Here is a 19979-nt window from a genome sequence, read left to right as displayed (position 1 = left end):
AAAGTTGCAGAATGCTTTGAAATATTTTGTGTTGATATAAGGTATTTTTCCATACCTAACACCTTCAGGCATTTTTGTGCTATACAATACCACAGCCAAGTCCACTTTCAATCTTTTACCTGGTAGTGATTTAGCATCCCCACTTCCATCATTTCTACCGACAGCTGCGTTTCTGCTTTCCTCCAATTCATCAAGATACAAACGATAACGATGCCCAGTCTCATCTTCATAATCCACGTTTTCATCGTCAGAGTCTATCTCTGGAGCAACATATACCACTTCAAACTCAATTTCTCCTCTCTTTAAAAAAAAACAAAAGTTGTCAAGTCCTGTTAAAGATTGAACATTATTAAAAAACAAAACTATTGTCAATATTGAAATAAAAACTTGATATGCTGCATATGGTCTAGTGAAAGATACAGGTACGGACTGTGTTTCAAGTCACTGAACTAATTGCAAATATCGACCGTATTTTCTGAAAAAGCATCAGAGTATGTTCACTTCTATATTTTTTAAACTAATTTACTAACCAATTATTTTTAATATATATGTAGATCTGAAAAAATACATTTTATTTGGAACAACAAATATCACGATTCTTGGAAAATAAGTTTCAAATGAGGAAGATAAATAGAGAATAATAAATCATGAAAATAGTGACAATTTAATGAGATTATAAGAAAGCAACAGAATACCAAAGTTCATGATGAGAGCAATAAAATTGAAAAATAGGGCATTTTCTATTCTTATTCAGCACAGTAATGAGCCCTTCTAGCCCAATGGTTACACTCATGTGACCAATTAACCTACCTTCAGAATGCGGGAGGAAACCCATATGGACACGGGGAGAATGTACAAACTCCTTACTGACCGTGACACAATTTCAACTCGGTTTGCTGGCACTGGAATAACTCTACACTACCATACCGCCCATGTAGTTGTGTTAAACTTGTGTAGACCAAATAGAGTGTGATGAACAAGTGCAACATACATACTTGTCTTTTTATCATGCTTATCTCACACTCTTGTTCTCCCAGCCTGGAACACCTAATAATTAAGTGCCCACTGTCCTACTTGCCAAGAGAGTTCTCCTCCGTGATGCTGAATGCATATTACAATCTGCCAAAGATCGTTGTTAAGCAGACACTCGAAGGAGAAGGCTGGTAGGTTCCAAGTGAAAAAACCAGCCTTCTCCTTCCCACCCTCCCCCCACCTTCTTTATAGGGTCTCTGCCCCTTCCCTCTTCAGTCCTGACGAAGGGTTCTGGCCCGAAATGTTGATTGATCGTTTCCACGGATGCTGCCCGACCTGCTGAGTTCCTCCAGCGTGTTGTGTATCTTCAAATACCATTCCCTACTAGCCACACTAAACACTGTTCAATGTACTCCATTCCCTCACTCACTTATAAAACAGCCTCTATGAACTAAAATACATGAAAATCTACTTCACCTTTTGACTAAATGTTTGATTAAAGTTTCATTTCTTCACACATCCACTTTGGCTGCAATCCATTTATAACAGGCATTCCATCTAAATATGTTGCAACATTGTTCCTGTTACTTTCGCACTCACCACTCTCTGTGTAAAAAACTTACCCCTGACATCTCCTCAGTACCTACTTCCAAGCACCTTAAAACTATGCCCTCTCGTGTTAGCCATTTCAGCCCTGGGAAAAAGCCTCTGACTATTCACACAATCAATGCTTCTCATTATCTTGTACACCTCTATCAGGTCACCTCTCATCCTCTGTCACTCCAAGGAGAAAAGGCCGAGTTCACTCAACCTATTCTCATAAGGCATGCTCCCCAATCCAGGCAACATCATTGTAAATCTCCTCTGCACCCTTTCTATGGTTTCCACGTCCTTCCTGTAGTGAGGTGACCAGAGTTGAGCACAGTACTCCAACTGGGGTCTGACCAGTGTCCTATATAGCTGCAGCATTACCTCTCGGCGCTTAAACTCAATCCCATGATTGATGAAGGCCAATACACCATATGTCTTCTTAACCACAGAGTCAACCTGCGCAGTAGCTTTGAGTGTCCTATGGACTCAGACCCCAAGATCCCTCTGATCCTCCACACTGCCAAGAGTCTTGCCATTAATGCTATATTCTGCCATCATATTTGACCTACCAAAAATGAACCACCTTGCACTTATCTGTGGCGAACTCCATCTGCCACTTCTCAGCCCAGTTTTGCATCCTATCAATGTTCTGCTGTAACCTCTAGTAGCCCTCCACACTATCTACTACATCCTCAACCTTTGTGTCAACACCAAATTTACTAACCCATTCCTCCATTTCCTCATCCAGGTCATTTATAAAAATCACAAAGAGTAGGGGTCCCAGAACAGATCCCTGAGGCACACCACTGGTCACCGGCCTCCATGCGGAGTATGACCCATCTACGACCACTCCTTGCCTTCTGTGGGCAAGCCAGTTCTGGATCCACAAAGCAATGTCCCCTTGGATCCCGTGCCTCCTTACTTTCTCAATAAGCCTTGCATAGGGTACCTTATCAAATGCCTTGCTAAAATCCATATACACTATATCTATTGCTCTACCTTCATCAATGTGTTTAGTCACATCCTCAATAAATTCAATCAGGCTCGTAAGGCACGATCTGTCTTTGACAAAGCCATGCTGAGTATTCCTAATCATATAATGCCTCTCCAAATGATCATAAATCCTGCCTCTCAGGATCTTCTCCATCAACTTACCAACCACTGAAGTAAGACTCACTTGTCCATAATTTCCTGGGCTATCCCTATTCCCTTTCTTGAATAAAGGAACCATAGCCGCAACCCTCCAATCCTCCAGAACCTCTCCTGTCCTCACTGATGATACAAAGATCATCACTACAGGCTCAGCAATCTCTTCCCTTGCTTCCCACAGTAGACGAGGGTACATCCTGTCCAGTCCTGGTGACTCTTCCAACTTGACGCTTTCCAAAAGCTCCAGCACATCCTCTTCCTTAATATCTACATGCTCAAGCTTTTTAGTCCGCCTCAAGTCATCCCTAAAATCACTAAGATCCTTTTCCATAGTGAATATTAAAGCAAAGTATTCATTAAGTAACCTCTGCCATCTCCTCCGGTTCCATACATACTTTTCCACTGTCACACTTGATTGGTCCTATTCTCTCACGTCTTATCCTCTTGCTCTTCACATACTTGTAGAATGCCTTGGGGTTTTCTTTAATCCTGTTGAATTGAATAGATCTACTATCCCTTTTCCAGATTCATAAATGGGCTGCCAAGTGACCGGTAACATTTGCATCAAAAATCCCTGGCAGTGACCACATCAAACAAAAGAAAACCTGATCATTGAATATCATCAACACAGGCATCCATCAATATGCAAAATACAGATGGACAAGCCACATAAAGGAGCAGATCCTAAGTATCCTGCAACAATTGACTGATTTCCTGACACCATCCTAACCTTCTCCACAGATCAAGAGTGATTAGGAATATGATGGAATACTCCCCACTTGTCTGGATCCTTGTGATTCCAACACCATTCTGAACAAATAGCCTGTTAAGAGTGAAAATTCATTCACTCCCTCCGTTACTGTTTCACCATGCCTGGGTGCCCACCGACAAAATACACCGATAGCAGCTTGCAAATCTACCTTTATCATCAAGAAGGACAAGAGCAGCAGATGCATGGGACCAAAAGTGCCACACAGTCCCATCAAATAACACACCACAATGATTTGGAAATATCTTGCCATTGTTTTATCATCACTGGAAGATTGAGAATATTCCATCACATTCTTGCATCTTGTCGATGGTGGTAAGACATTGTGGTATAAAGAGATGAATCATTCACTGCAGAATATAAAGACTCTGAGGTAAAGCTTTGTAATTATATGTCAATGTCAGATGGGTTTCTTAACAATAGTCACACTCAGTATGAGCACCTAGCATTCAACGTCAAGAATGGATAATGAAAACCTCCCTTGCTAAAGCTGATCATTACCTTCTGTGGCACATACAGTGTGTACTTGCTATTAACCAGCTTGAACACAGATTATCTTCTGATGAAATATATTTGACTAAACATAATTATGAGGTTATGCAGGGTTAAGATGTACAGTACCATGCAAAGTCATGGGCACATATATATTCGCTAGGGTGCCTAAGACTTTTGCACAGTACTGTAGTAATTTTATGTACTGCACTGTACTGCTGCCTCAAAAAAGCTGATGACATATGTGAGGGGTGATAAACCTATTCTGATATGGGTCTCTATTCAGGACTGAGAGTGGGAAGGGGACAGGAAGAGGGAAATTATGGTTGGGTAAAGGGAAAGGGAGAGATGAGGGAGTGGGAAGCACCAGAAAGACATTCTGTAATGATCAATAAACCAATTGTTTGGAATCAAATGTCTGGTGTCTCAGGGTTGGGTGTGTCTGTACCCGCAACAGCCCCGGCCCCTAGCACTACTTCTTCGCCATCTGTCCCACACCCCTCCCACAGCACTCCACCCTCACCATTCCCAACATTCCTTGCTCCCACCAGATTTACAAACTTTTTCTCCACTCCACACTGACAAATACAGTACTGTGCTCATATCTTAGGCACCCTAGCCGCTGTATGTATATATATGCCTTAGGTATTTGCACAGTACTGTATCTATGTATTGAGTGGCTTTTTAGAAACAGTTCTGCACCCCTGGAATTAAAAAAGCATGTACAAGATTTACACCGTAAGATAATAGGAGCAGAATTAGGCCATCTGGCCCATTGAATCTGCTCCACCTTTCAAGCATGGCTGATCCTTTTTTTTTAAATCTCCTCTTCAATCCCAGTTCCCAGCCTTCTCCCCGTAACCTTTGATGCCACGTCTAATCAAGAACTTATCAATCTTTGCCTTAAATACACCCAACAACCTGGCTGCATGTGGCAACAAGTTCCACAAATTCACCACCCTTGGCTAAAAAAATTTCTCCGCATCTCCGTTTCGAAAGGGCGCCCCTCTATCCGAGGCTGTGCCCTCTTGTCCTAGACTCTCCCACCATGGGAAACATTGTTTCCACATCTACTCTGTCGAGGCCATTCAACATTCGAAAGATTACAATGAGATCCCCCCATCATCCTTCTGAATTCCAGCCAGAGCCATCAAACTTTCCTCGTATGATAGCCCTTTCATTCCTGGAATAATCCTTGTGAACCTCCTCTGGACCCTCTCCAAAGCCAGCACATCTTTTCTAAGATGAGGGGCCCAAAACTGTTCACAATACTCAAAGTGAAGCCTCACCAGTGCCTTATAAAGCCTCAGCATCACATCCTTGCTATTGTATTCTAGACCTCTTGAAATGAATGCTAACATGGCATTTGTCTTCCTTCACCACCAACTCAACCTGCAAGTGAACCTTCAGGATGTTTTGCATGAGGACTCCCAAGTCCCTCTGCATCTCAAAATTCCTGGATTTTCTCCCCACTTAGAAACGTTTATTTCTACTTCCAAAATGTGTGACCATGCACTTTCCAACATTGTATTTCATTTCCCCTTTCTTGCCCATTCTCCTAATCTAAGTCCTTCTGCACCCTACCTGTTTCAACACTACCTGCCCCTTCACCAATCTTCGTATCATCTGCAACAAAGCCATCTATTCCATCATCTAAATCATTTATATACAACATATAAAGAAGTGGTCCCAGCACCGACCCCTACGGAACACCACCAGTCACTGGCAGCCAACCAGGAAAGGATCCTTTTACTCCCTCTCACTGCCTCCTCCTCGGCCAATGCTCTAACCATGTTAGTAAGTTTCCTGTAATACCATGGGCTCTTAACTTGGTAAGCAGCCTCATGTGTGGCAACTTGTCAAAGGCCTTCTGAAAGTACAAATATACAACTTCCGCTGCATCCCCTTTATTTATGCTACTTGTAATCTTCTCAAAGAATTCCAACAGGTTTGTCAGGCAGGATTTCCCTGAAGGAAACCATGCTGACTTTGTACTATCTTGTCCTGTGTCACCAAGTACTCCATCACCTCATCCTTAATTGACTCTTAACATCTTCCCAACCACTCAGGTCAGGGTAACTGGTCTGTAATTTCCTTTCTGCTGCTTTCTTCCTTTCTTAAAGAGTGGAGTGACATTTTGTAGTCCTCTATCACCATACTAGAGTTCAATGATTTTTGAAAGATCATTTCTAATGCTACCACAATCTGTAACGCTACCTCTTTCAGAACCCTAGGGTGCAGTTCCTCTGGTCCGGGCGACTTGTGTACCTTTTCAGCTTTCAAGTTTTTGAGCACCTTCTCTCTCGTAATAGTAACTGCACCCACTTCTCTTCCTTCCCACACTACAATATCAGGTTGGAATAAAGGGTAAACATATTGGAAATATGAAGTATAATGAAACCATGGAGAATAAAGCCAGATTAACATTTCAGATATAGAGTAACCACAAGCTCAAGGCTTCACATTCACAACCACACATACACTTTTATACCGCATTGATCTCTTCAATTACCTGCTGGGAAAGGATTGTAACAGCTTCTTTGTGCTTTGCATCTCTTAAATTTATTCCATTAACAGCTAGTATGGCATCTCCAACATGAAGGCCACCACATCGCTCAGCAGGCTGGCCTGGGTGGATTTCTGATATTAGAATTGGGACTCCATGCTCCTTGCCACCCTGTTTTACAATTCAGAAAGATGTTGCATTTAGTTCATGTCTGAACACTGAAAACATCTAAACATTCTATTCTCATAGAACATAGAACATAGAAAACCTACAGTACAATACAGGCCCCTCGGCCCACAAAGCTGTGCCAAACATGTCCTTACCTTAGAAATTACCTAGGTTTACCCATAGCCCTTTATTTTTCTAAGCTCCATGTACCTATCCAGGAGTTTTTTTAAAAGACCTTATCGTATCTCAATATTGTCCTGGAATTTTGTCATAATTAATCATTTTTAAAGAGAGTAAAACTCTTTCATTATGAATCTCCATTGCAAGAATGGCTCTCTTGAAAGCATCAAGCATTATATTGTGGAACTCTAATACTGATAATTACCTCACATCTGGTGTACAATTCTGGTTGCCATGTTAAAGGAAGGATGTGGTTGTGATGGAGGGAGTGCCAAAGAGACTCCCCAGGGTGTCACCTGGATCGGAGGACTTCAGTTAATGGGGGAGATTGGAGAGGTACAATTTATTTTCCCTGATAGAGGTATAGAGATGCACAAAATTATAAGAAGTATTGGTCTGATAAACAGAATTTCTTTCCCATGGAAGAGCTGTGAAAAAACAAGCAGGAACAGCTTTAGGAAGAGAAGAACATTAAAGAGGATACGAGGTAAAGGTTTTACATACACAGAGTGACTGATATCTGGAACCCATTACCAGAGGCAGTGATGAAGTGAGATGTAATCACTGCGCTTAAGGGACATTCCTAATGCAGGGAAATGGGATTAGTGTAAATGAACAAAGATAAATAAATAAATAAATTAGCATAGTGAATTGAAGGCCCGTTTCTGTGCTGTACACACTAACACAATTTGGATCTGTCACTCTTAGCTCAAGGATAAATTGTTGACGATAATTGAGCAATGTAATGGAAATATTATAAACAATACAAATTTTAATGCATACATATTTTCCTAAATATACAGAGAGAATTTTTGTCTGTTATTTATATAATCTCCAATAATCACATAACACACATAATTTTGAATAAACCTGAAATTAGAGAAATCACGTAGCATTTTCCAATCAGAATAAAATTCTGAGAAGGTGCCATTTTCTCCAGCTAAACTCATTTAACTCTTCACTATCACCTTTGTCTCTTGGTTGATATGGAATTGGGAGTCAAAGCCTAGATTTCACTCAACTACCAAGTTGGTAATTTGAATATAGAGGTACAAAACTTCTTCAACGCCCAACAATCTCATAGTTCACAACCTTCTTATAACCAACTGACTAGGATTAGCTTATTTTTCCAATCCCTTACAGATGTGATTATTACATCATCCATTCATCAATTCTTCACATCTCAGAATTATAGCTTTTCAGTCACTATGAACTTATGAATATGAAAATACTTTTTTATTCTATCATCTTCCCCCTTTCTTTCCAGCCCTGAAGAAGGGTTTCAGCTTGTAACGTCTGGATTTAGAGGAACAAATTTGTAGAAAGATCACAGACTGTTGCAAAAAAACACAAGATCGTGATAGTACGTGATTTTAACTTTCCACTTAATGACTGGGACTCCCATACTGCAAAAGGACTAGATGGGATAGAGATTGTCAAATGTGTTCAGGGAAGTTCCCTTAATCAGTACGTAGAAGTCGCACGAGAGTGTGCAAAACTTGATCTCCTATTAGTGAATGAGAAGTTTGTGTCGGGGAACACTTTTCCTGTAGTGATCATAAGGCTATTAGTCTAAAAGTAACTATGGAAAAGTACAAGTCTGGTCCTGGGGCTGAGATTCTAATTTGGAGGAAGGCCAAATTTGATAGGATCAGAAAGGATCTGGCAAGCATGGATTGGGACAGGCTGTTTTCTGGCAAAGGTGTACTTGGCAAGTGGCAGGCCTTCAAAAATGAAATTTTGAGAGTACGAAGCTGCTATGTGCCTGTCAGAACAAAAGGCAAGATAACAGGTTTAGGTAACCTTAGTTTTTGAGAGATATTGAGGTCCTAGTTAAGAAACAAAAATGAGGTGCATAACAGGTAGAGGCAGGTAGGAAGAAATGAGGCACTTGAGGAGTATAAGACATGAAGATAACACTAAGAAGCAAATCAAGAGGGCAAAAAGAAAGCATGAGGTTGCTCTACACGAGGAATTTTGCAGATGCTGGAAATTCAAGCAACACACATCAAAGTTGCTGGTGAACACAGCAGGCCGGGCAGCATCTCTAAGAAGAGGTACAGTCGACGTTTCAGGCCGAGACCCTTCATCAGGACATCAGGACGAAGGGTCTTGGCCCGAAACGTCGACTGTACCTCTTCCTAGAGATGCTGCCTGGCCTGCTGCATTCACCAGCAACTTTGATGTGTGTTGCATGAGGTTGCTCTAGCAGACACAGTGAAGGAGAATCCAAAGGGCTTCTACAGATATGTTTAGTGCAAAAGGACAAAACTGGTCCGCTGGAAGATCAGAATGGTAATCTGCAGGTGGAGCCAAAAGAGATGAAGGAGATCTTAAATGGATATTTTGCATCTATATTTACTCAGGAGATGGACACAGAGTCTAAAGAAGTGAGACAAAGCAGCAGCAAGGTAATGGACCCTATAAAGATTACAGAGGAGAAGGTGCTTGCTATCTTGAGGCAAATAAAGGTGGACAAATCCCCAGGGCCTGTCAAGGAGTTACCATAGACCCTGTGGGAGGCAAGTGCAGAAATTGCAGGGGCCCTAGCAGAGATACTTAAATCATCCTTAGCAACGGGTTAGGTGCCGGAGGATTAGAGCATAGCTGATATTGTTCTGTTATTTAAGAAAGGCACTAAGAATAAACCAGCAACATGATTCAGGCAAGTGAACCTGACATCAGTAGTGGGAAAGTTATTGGAAGGTATTCTAGGGGACCAGATATATGAATATTTAGATAGATAGGGACTGACTAGGGATAGTCAGCATAGCTTTGTGTGTGGTAGATCGTGTCTGACCAATCTTATCAAGTTGTTTGAGGAAAGATGACAAAGGCAAGGTAGTGGATGTTGTCTACATGGACTTTAGCAAGGCATCTGACAAGGTCCCGCATGGCATGTTGGTCAAGAAAATTCAGGCACTTGGCACTCAAGATGAGATACTCAAGATTTGATTAGACATTTGCTTTGTGAAAGAAACAGAGAGTAGTAGTAGGTGATTACCTCTCTAACTGTAGGCGTGTAACTAGTGGAATGCTGCAGTGAACGGTGTTATTGGTAATCCATATCAACAATCTGGATGATAATGTGGTTAACTGGATCAGCAAATTTGCGGATGACACCAAGATTGGGGGATGTAATGGACAGCAAGGAAGACTATCAAAGCTAGCAGCGGGATCTGGACCAGCTGGGAAAATGGGCTGAAAAATGGCAGATGCAATACAATGCAGACAAGTGTGAAGTGTGGTAGGACGAACTAGGGTAGGTCTTACACAGTGAACGGTAGGGCACTGAGAAGTGCGGTAGGACAAAGAGATCTAGGAATACAGGTCCATAATTAATTGAAAGCTTCATCACAGATAGATAGGGTCATAAAGAAAGCTTTTGGCACATTGGCCTTGGTGAGGCCTAATTTGGAATATTGTGTGCAGTCATGTGAAGTTTGGATAGGTACATGGGTGGGAGGAATATGGAGAGCTATGGTCCATGAGCAGATCCATGGGACTAGGCAGTTTAAATGGTTCGACATGGACCGAAGGGCCTGTTTCTGTGCTGTAGTTTTCTATTACTCAATTTCCACAGGTTCTGCCTGACTTACTGAGTTGCTCCAGCATTTTGTGTGTGTTACAATGAATCTGTGGATTCTATACTATAAATCCTTAACCTCAGATCTGCCCAAAATATTCCTACAATATACTTCTCTTCAAAGTTGACTTTGCTATCTTTCCACTGTATCCAATTTTCTTTCTTGTTTATATAAGTGCACAATCTATTAAGTGATAAGGTCTTGCAACAGACTATAAACATGAATTATACAGTGGCATGCAGAAGTTTGGGTACCCCGGTCAAAATTTCTGTTACTGTGAATAGCTGTAAAAGATGACCTGATTTCCAAAAGGCATAAAGTTAAAGATGACACATTTCTTTAATATTTTAAGCAAGATTACTTTTTTTATTTCCATCTTTTACAGTTTCAAAATAACAAAAAAGGAAAGGGGCCCAAAGCAAAAGTTTGGACACCCTGCATGGTCAGTACTTAGTAATATCCCCTTTGGCAAGTATTACAGCTTATAAACGCTTTCTGTAGCCAGCTAAGAGTCTTTCAATTCTTGTTTGGGGGATTTTCACAAAAATCCCCCAAACAAGGCTTCTAGTTCTGTGAGATTCGTGTGCCGTCTTGCATGCACTGCTCTTTTGAGGTCTATCCACAGATTTTCAATGATGTTTAGGTTGGGGGACTGTGAAGGCCATGGCAAGACCACAGTACTTGTGCTTGCAACACTGTGTGTCCGACAGGGTGATCAGCAGCACTGGGGCTCCACAGGGGACTGTCTTGTCTCCTTTTCTCTTCACCATTTACACCTCGGACTTCAACTACTGCACAGAGTCTTGTCATCTTTCAGAAGCATGTCAGAAGCTGACATGACTCTGACTCTGATGGCAGACCAATTGAATAATTACTTTGGTTCTGTCTTCACTAAGGAGGACATAAATAATCTTCCAGAAATAGTAGGGGACAGAGGGTCCAGTGAGATGGAGGAACTAAGTGAAATACATGTTAGTAGGGAAGTGGTGTCAGGTAAATTGAAGGGATTAAAGGCAGATAAATCCCCAGGGCCAGATGGTCTGCATCCCAGAGTGCTTAAGGAAGTAGCCCAAGAAATAGTGGATGCATTAGTGATAATTTTTCAAAACTCGTTAGATTCTGGACTAGTTCCTGAGGATTGGAGGGTGGCTAATGTAACCCCACTTTATAAAAAAGGAGGGAGAGAGAAACCGGGGAATTATAGACCGGTTAGCCTAACGTCGGTGGTGGGGAAACTGCTGGAGTCAGTTATCAAAGATGTGATAACAGCACATTTGGAAAGCGGTGAAATCATCGGACAAAGTCAGCATGGATTTGTGAAAGGAAAATCATGTCTGACGAATCTCATAGAATTTTTTGAGGATGTAACTAGTAGAGTGGAAGGGGAGAACCAGTGGATGTGGTATATTTGGATTTTCAAAAGGCTTTTGACAAGGTCCCACACAGGAGATTAGTGTGCAAACTTAAAGCACACAGTATTGGGGGTAAGGTATTGATGTGGATAGAGAATTGGTTAGCAGACAGGAAGCAAAGAGTGGGAATAAACGGGACCTTTTCAGAATGGCAGGCAGTGACTAGTGGGGTACCGCAAGGCTCAGTGCTGGGACCCGAGTTGTTTACAATATATATTAATGACTTGGATGAGGGAATTAAATGCAGCATCTCCAAGTTTGCGGATGACACGAAGCTGGGTGGCAGTGTTAGCTGTGAGGAGGATGCTAAGAGGATGCAGAGTGACTTGGATAGGTTGGGTGAGTGGGCAAATTCATGGCAGATGCAATTTAATGTGGATAAATGTGAAGTTATCCACTTTGGTGGCAAAAATAGGAAAACAGATTATTATCCGAATGGTGGCCGATTAGGAAAAGGGGAGGTGCAACGAGACCTGGGTGTCATTATACACTAGTCATTGAAAGTGCGCATGCAGGTACAGCAGGCGGTGAAAAAGGCAAATGGTATGCTGGCATTTATAGCGAGAGGATTCGAGTACAGGAGCAGGGAGGTACTACTGCAGTTGTACAAGGCCTTGGTGAGACCACACCTGGAGTATTGTGTGCAGTTTTGGTCCCCTAATCTGAGGAAAGACATTCTTGCCATAGAGGGAGTACAAAGAAGGTTCACCAGATTGATTCCTGGGATGGCAGGACTTTCATATGAAGAAAGACTGGATGAACTGGGCTTGTACTCGTTGGAATTTAGAAGATTGAGGGGGGATCTGATTGAAACGTATAAAATCCTAAAGGGATTGGACAGGCTAGATGCAGGAAGATTGTTCCCGATGTTGGGGAAGTCCAGAACGAGGGGTCACAGTTTGAGGATAAAGGGGAAGCCTTTTAGGACCGAGATTAGGAAAAACTTCTTCACACAGAGAGTGGTGAATCTGTGGAATTCTCTGCCACAGGAAACAGTTGAGGCCATTTCATTGGCTATATTTAAGAGGGAGTTAGATATGGCCCTTGTGGCTACGGGGGTCAGGGGGTATGGAGGGAAGGCTGGGGCGGTGTTCTGAGTTGGATGATCAGCCATGATCATAATAAATGGCGGTGCAGGCTCGAAGGGCCGAATGGCCTACTCCTGCACCTATTTTCTATGTTTCTGTATTTAAGAGGGAGTTAGATATGGCCCTTGTGGCTCAGGGGATCAGGGGGTATGGAGGGAAGGCTGGTGCAGGGTTCTGAGTTGGATGATCAGCCATGATCATAATAAATGGCGGTGCAGGCTCGAAGGGTCGAATGGCCTACTCCTGCACCTATTTTCTATGTTTCTATGTTTCTATGTTCTATGACATAGTTGGATACATCAGCAAGGGAGATGAGGCTAAGTACAGGGCTACGGTAGGAAACTTTGTCACATGGTGTGAGCAGAACTATCTGCAGCTTAATGTGAAAAAGACTAAGGAGCTGGTGGTAGACCTGAGGAGAGCTAAGGCACCTGTGACCCCTGTTTCCATCCAGGGGGTCAGTGTGGACATGGTGGAGGATTACAAATACCTGGGGATACGAATTAACAATAAACTGGACTGGTCAAAGAACACTGAGGCTATCTACAAGAAGGGTCAGAGTCGTCTCTATTTTCTGAGGAGACTGAGGTCCTTTAACATCTGTCGGACGATGCTGAGGATGTTCTACGAGTCTGTGGTGGCCAGTGCAATCGTGTTTGCTGTTGTGTGCTGGGGCAGCAGGCTGAGGGTAGCAGACACCAATAGAATCAACAAACTCATCCGTAAGGCCAGTGATGTTGTGGAGATGGAACTGGACTCTCTGACGGTGGTGTCTGAAAAGCGGATGCTGTCCAAGTTGCATGCCATCTTTGACAATGTCTCCCATCCAATACATAATGTACTGGTTGGGCACAGGAGTACAGTCAGCCAGAGACTCATTCCACCGAGATGCAACACAGAGCGTCATAGGAAGTTATTTCTGCCAGTGGCCATCAAACTTTACAACTCCTCCCTTGGAGGGTCAGACACCTTGGATTCTGAGGTGTGTTTAGGATCGTTATCCTGTTGTAGAAGCCACCCTCTTTTCATCTTCAACTTTTTTTTTACAGACGGTGTGATGTTTGCTTCCAGAATTTGCTGGTATTTAATTGAATTCATTCTTCCCTCTACCAGTGAAATGTTCCCCATGCCACTGGCTGCAACACAGGTCCAAAGCATAATCGATCCACCTGCGCCCCCCCCCCCCCACCATGCTTAACAGTTGGAGAGGTGTTCTTTTCATGAAATTCTGCACCCTTTTCTCTCCAAACATACCTTTGTTCACTGCGGCCAAAAAGTTCTATTTTAACTTCATCAGTCCACAGGACTTGTTTCCAAAATGCATCAGGCTTGTATAGATGTTCCTTTGCAAACTTCTGACGCTGAATTTTGTGGTGAGGACGTAGGAAAGGTTTTCTTCTGGTGACTCTTCCATGAAGGTCATATTTGTGCAGGTGTTGCTGCACAATAGAACAGTGCACCATCACTCCAGAGTCTGCTAAATCTTCCTGAAGGTCTTTTGCAGTCATACAGGGGTTTTGATTTGCCTTTCTAGCAATCCTACGAGCAGATCTCTCAGAAAGTTTTCTTCGTCTTCGAGACCTCAACTTGACCTCCACCGTTCCTGTTAACTGCCATTTCTTAATTACATTACGAACTGAGGAAACGGCTACCTGAAAACGCTTTGCTGTCTTCTTATAGCCTTCTCCTGCTTTGTGGGCATCATTTATTTTAATTTTCAGCGTGATAGGCAGCTGTTTAAGGCTGCTGATTGTTGGGACAAGGTTTGTGAGTCAGGGTATTTATAAAGCTTTGAAATTTGCATCACCTGGCCTTTCCTAACAATGACTGTGAAGAGGCCATAGCCCTAACAAGCTAATTAAGGTCTGAGATCTTGGTAAAAGTTATCTGAGAGCTCAAATCTCTTGGGATGCCCAAACTTTTGCATGGTGCTCCTTTCCTTTTTTTCATTCTAAAATTGTACAAAACAAAAATAATACACTAATCTTGCTTAAAATGTTGAAAAGAATGTTTCATTTTTAACTTTATGCCTTTTTGAGATCAGTTCATCTTTTGTTCGCTTAGCTATTCACAGTAACAGAAATTTTGACCAGGGGTGCCCAAACTTTTGGATGCCACTGTAGCTATAACTGCAAATACTACTGTCGCAAATGCTATCAATTAAACAAAAGTTATCCAAGCCTTATTTTTCTACTATACTTTTTTTTTTAAACATTTCCATTTAAATCTTTCAGAAGAATCGACTAACCCCAAATTGGTACAGTCAACTTTATTAAAAATATGAAACTCAGAGACACTCTGTTCACAACCTCAAACTTATGAAGCAGGAGAGTCTAAGCTTATTGACTTTGTGGACACCATTATCAGCCTCGCATAATTTTTAAAGAACATTAGTCTTAAAGCTGTGGATACCAAATTTAAGAACAAACATGAGTTTTATTCTGCAACAAATCAACTCTATGTTTTCTATAACTTCATAAACCTTCAACCTGTGAAACTTCATCAAGATACAACAGCTATTCCATAAATAGAAACTAAATTACCTGTACTTTATAATGTTGATTTTCAAGGTTTGAGGACATAGGTGATAAATCAAGAAAAATTTACAGGCAATTAAGATTACACCTTGTGATGACTAATGTTGGCCAATTCCTTAAGAATTTGAAAATTAAAATTGAAATGTGTTGAGGGATTATAAGTTAAAGGTCACATGAGTTAAAGATCAAGTGTATGCTGCTCATCATTCAAATTAAATAAAATTAACCATTACAATTAATACTGATATGAAGTTTCTGTTTTGAGTCAACATCAGTGTTTTCATTACTACAAGATAAACCCCGATTAATATTACAGCAGACTTACTGTAATCGATATACCAAGTCCTTCATGATCCTCTTTAACCAACAGTACTTTGCGAATTGGCCCAACCCCTTGGGTCTTTCTAATTATATCTGGATCCTAATTTTAGGAAAGAGGAAGAGATAAATAATTTTTGAATGTAAAAAGCAGGGAAAACCCTCGTGATATTTCTTTAAAATCTTATAAAATTGAGCAATTTATAAAATAATTTAACATTACTATGATTTTTAACATTAGAAAAAATCTTCTAATGCAAAAATAAGTACATAATTCACTAATAGTCAGCTGTTGGAATTTTAAGCATTAAGATTATAATTTTAGAAAGTAAAAACAGAATTATTCAGAATGAAGGCAATTCGTCAGAACCCTGATGAAGGGTCTTCAACCTGAAATGCTTGAATTGCACTGTTTTTATTTCTGATGTCCAGCACCTGAAGATTTTTTTGATTTTCATTAAGAGCACACATTCCAGTCAAATCTAATTTTGTGGAAACAATGAAAAATATTAATTAAGATCTAACATATTGAAAGGGCATCATAAAATAAATATTTTGATTTTTATGAAAAGGTAAATCGTGTAATACTATTATTCAACTTTCAGAACTCAAATTGTTTAAATACTCTAGCACAGATAGAGATTATAAAGTTCATTTATATATTACACTCTTTAATGAAGTAAACTTCTTATAAAATTGACATGTACTATACCTGACTAAGCCTATGATGTACAGAGGTCTGAAGGTCTCTCTGTACTTCAATCATACCTCTTGTGTACGGCACAAATTCTTGGTGAGTAGTCAAGTGTCTAAGTCTAGATTTACAGCCTGAAATTGTAATTGTTAAGTTCCTAGTTACAACAAAATTTCTCATGTAGATTGATTTTACTGTATTATAAAATTACAGTAGGTCAATTTGAAATGAGTGCATTAAAATGCCCATCATGTATTTGATTAATGTTAAGTCAACTGCTTCTTCCATTTGCAACTCCACACGTCCGCACTTCAATTTCTCTGCTTAACCCTCATTTGTCCTGCACTATCACTGTCAATATTTGATTACGTCAATCATAATGTCATCACAGACCAGGGTTTCCCAAACATGTGCCAGTTGAATCTAAATTGAGCACATACATTCTGCTAAGGTTTCTGTGGTTTTGTAGCCTTGAGGAATCTTGTGAAAGTAGTAAAATAATTATGTGAATTGCATAGACAAGGTAATAATGAAAATAATACTCTTTGCTTTAATATGTTCATAAATACAATAACCATTTGCACAAACCAGATAACTAAAACCTATTAAGTATTCATTAGAAATGTTGACAGATGAACGCTTGCACCATTTGAAAACACTTCTAAAGACATAAGCAAGATCAAGAACTGAAGTAATACTTCAACCTAGAGATATGTTTCAATCTCAAACTTTGTACCTCTTATTGAGGCTCAAGGAGAATTTCATCATTTGGAAGGTTCTTAATAAAACAAGCTAATATACTAGTAAACATTATCTTTAGTTAGAAGAGTGAAATTTGAAATTTTGTGTACATGTCCAGGTGGCGTGGGCAAGGGTCGTTTAGGGTCGTTGCGTCCTCGGCATGCCCTAATAACCGTTTTATGTCTATGAAGATGTATTTCTGCTTCTAGCTGGTTCCAGAGTTTATCATGAGCAGGTCCCTTCATGTCTCGACCCAAAAGCTGGATTTGTTGGACCCTGCATGAAACATATTAACAATTACAAGGTTTTTTAAAAAAACATAGATGATACAAATCATAAACATGAGATTCAACAGATGCTAGAAATCCAGAATAACTCATGCAAAATGCTGGAGGAAAACAGCAGAGCAGGCAGCATCTATGGAATGGAATGGGTCTTGGGCCGAAATGTCAACTCTTTAATCCTTTCCACAAATGCTGCCTGACCTGCTGAGTTCTTCCAGTACTTTGTGTTCTCTAGAAATAAATGGTGGTTTCTTAAAGAAGTTATATTTAAGTCAGATTCAGACCCATTTTCATTTTAATGGAACAGAATCTTTTATTGACGCTGGCTATTCGGCCCACTCACCCCATACTGGCTTCCAGTGGAATAACCATATTGATCCTATTCCCATTCTTCTACTTCCCTGTATATCTGCAATTTATTCTCGCAAACAATGTGCATCAACTTTCCTTTGATTCTTTTCATGCTATTAACCTGAGATGAAGGAATTATTTTCAGTAACCAAATAAGCCAGTGCATCTTGGGATGTGGGGCAAAACAGGAACACATAAAGGAATCCCATGTTTACATATAGAACATTTATATCTGTGCACTTGTAGTGCTACAGTGACAATGTAGTTTCATTTGGGATCAATAAAGTATCTATCTATCTGCAATTTCTGCACAGACATTACCTAAGGGCATTGGACTGCAGGTCAATAGAATTAACTGATCACTATGTTGTCCGAGGTGTAACAAAAACTGAGAAAATATAGAGTGAATCTTTAAATGTGACTATTCAACAGGAAAGTTCTTCCTTTCACCATAATAACCAGACTTTGTAGATTTTCCCAAATTTTCTGTTACGTTTTGTATGCCTCTTTAACAGTTGGATCAATATCTAAATTTAATTGTGACAATGTAGATAACTAAATTGAAATTATTACATTTAGAGAAGCTTGAATTGGCACATGGATAGGAGGGGATGGTGGGTGATGGTCCAAGTGCAGGTTGATGGGAATAGGCTGTATAATAGATCAGCACGGATGAGAGGACCTGTTTTTATCCTATAGTGCTCTATGACACTATAATTGAAGTAACAGTCAGTAATTGTGAGCCACTGCTTACCTGCCCGCTAGCTCTTTATCCAGATACTTAGCCGCTAGCCTTGCACCGTACACTTCAGCTTGTAGAACTGCTATATGTCGTCGCAGGGCTTCATTCTCTTTTCTTAGTAGCTTTACGTCAGCTTCAAGTTTTGCTTCCTTCACTTTTTCTTTTTTATTGGCTTCTAATTCTTTTTCCTTCCCAAAAAAAAACACATTGTTTACCATTACATGTCATCAGTCTCATCAAAACAAAAAATCCTTAGCAATGAGAACCAAGACCCAACACAATATCCCAACACTAAAGAATATCAAAGCCAAAATCTGAAGGATTTGAATAATTCAGAGCGGTATGACAAGAGAACTCAGTACTAACAGTGATATTTTTATTGGCGAACTCAAAGGATAATTAAAATGCTGTGAAAACCACAAAGCAAAAGTTAAGAAATGGCTTTAAACTCAGAAACAGAAATTAGCAACAGAAAGCCAGGAGCAAGGGAATATTATTCCACCTTTCTTTCCTACTACTCAATGTCAAGCTTCTTAATATTTAGGCTGTAGAAAAAGAAATGAAAATATACTTTAGATTTAAAAAGCAGGGGTATGTAAAATATATAACTTCATTTATGTCAATGATCTTTGGTGACACAAAGCCAATTTGCCACAATTAGATGAGAAACAAAGAAACATAGAAAATAGGTGCAGGAGTACGCCATTCGGCCCTTCGAGTCTGCACCGCCATTCAGTATGATCATGGCTGATCATCCAACTCAGAACCCTGTACCTGCCTTCCCTTCATACCCCCTGATCCCTTTAGCCACAAGGGTCATATCTAACTCCCTCTTAAATATAGCCAATGAACTGGCCTCAACTGTTTCCTGTGGCAGAGAATTCCACAGATTCACCACTCTCTGTGTGAAGAAGTTTTTCCTCATCTCGGTCCTAAAAGGCTTCCCCTTTATCCTTAAACTGTGACCCCTTGTTCTGGACTTCTCCAACATCAGGAACAATCTTCCTGCATCTAGCCTGTCCAATCCTTTTAGGATTTTATATGTTTCAATAAGATCCTCCCTCAATCTTCTAAATTCCAGCCAGTATAAGCCTAGTTAATCCAGTCTTTCATCATATGAAAGCCCTGCCATCCCAGGAATCCATCTGGTGAACCTTCTTTGTACTCCCTCTATGGCAAGAATGTCTTTCCTCAGATTAGGGGACCAAAACTGCACACAATACTCCAGGTGTGGTCTCACCAAGGCCTTGTACAACGGCAGTAGTACCTCCTTGTTCCTGTACTCCAATCCTCTTGCTATGAATGCCAGCATACCATTCACCTTTTTCACCGCCTGCTGTACCTGCATGCCCACTCTCAATGACTGGTGTATAATGACACCCAGGTCTCGTTGCATCT

The 19979-nt window shown here is 40.6% G+C and overlaps 1 protein-coding gene across 1 annotated transcript in view; it reads right to left on the bottom strand.

The window, feature by feature from the left end:
• The window catches only part of gopc (golgi-associated PDZ and coiled-coil motif containing), a 57428-nt gene that overhangs the window by 5975 nt on the left and 31474 nt on the right, over nt 1-19979 (bottom strand). Inside the window, exons 3-7 of the mRNA XM_072251611.1 lie at nt 18594-18769; nt 17315-17480; nt 15777-15872; nt 6486-6650; nt 120-300 (exon numbers count right to left, since the gene is read on the bottom strand). Coding sequence (XP_072107712.1) covers nt 120-300; nt 6486-6650; nt 15777-15872; nt 17315-17480; nt 18594-18769 — 784 coding nt within the window. The remainder of the gene's footprint in view (nt 1-119; nt 301-6485; nt 6651-15776; nt 15873-17314; nt 17481-18593; nt 18770-19979) is intronic.

Source organism: Mobula birostris, chromosome 2 (genome assembly GCF_030028105.1).
Source record: "Mobula birostris isolate sMobBir1 chromosome 2, sMobBir1.hap1, whole genome shotgun sequence".
Classification (NCBI taxonomy): Eukaryota; Metazoa; Chordata; class Chondrichthyes; order Myliobatiformes; family Myliobatidae; genus Mobula; species Mobula birostris.
This window is presented reverse-complemented; position numbering and strand designations above follow the sequence as displayed.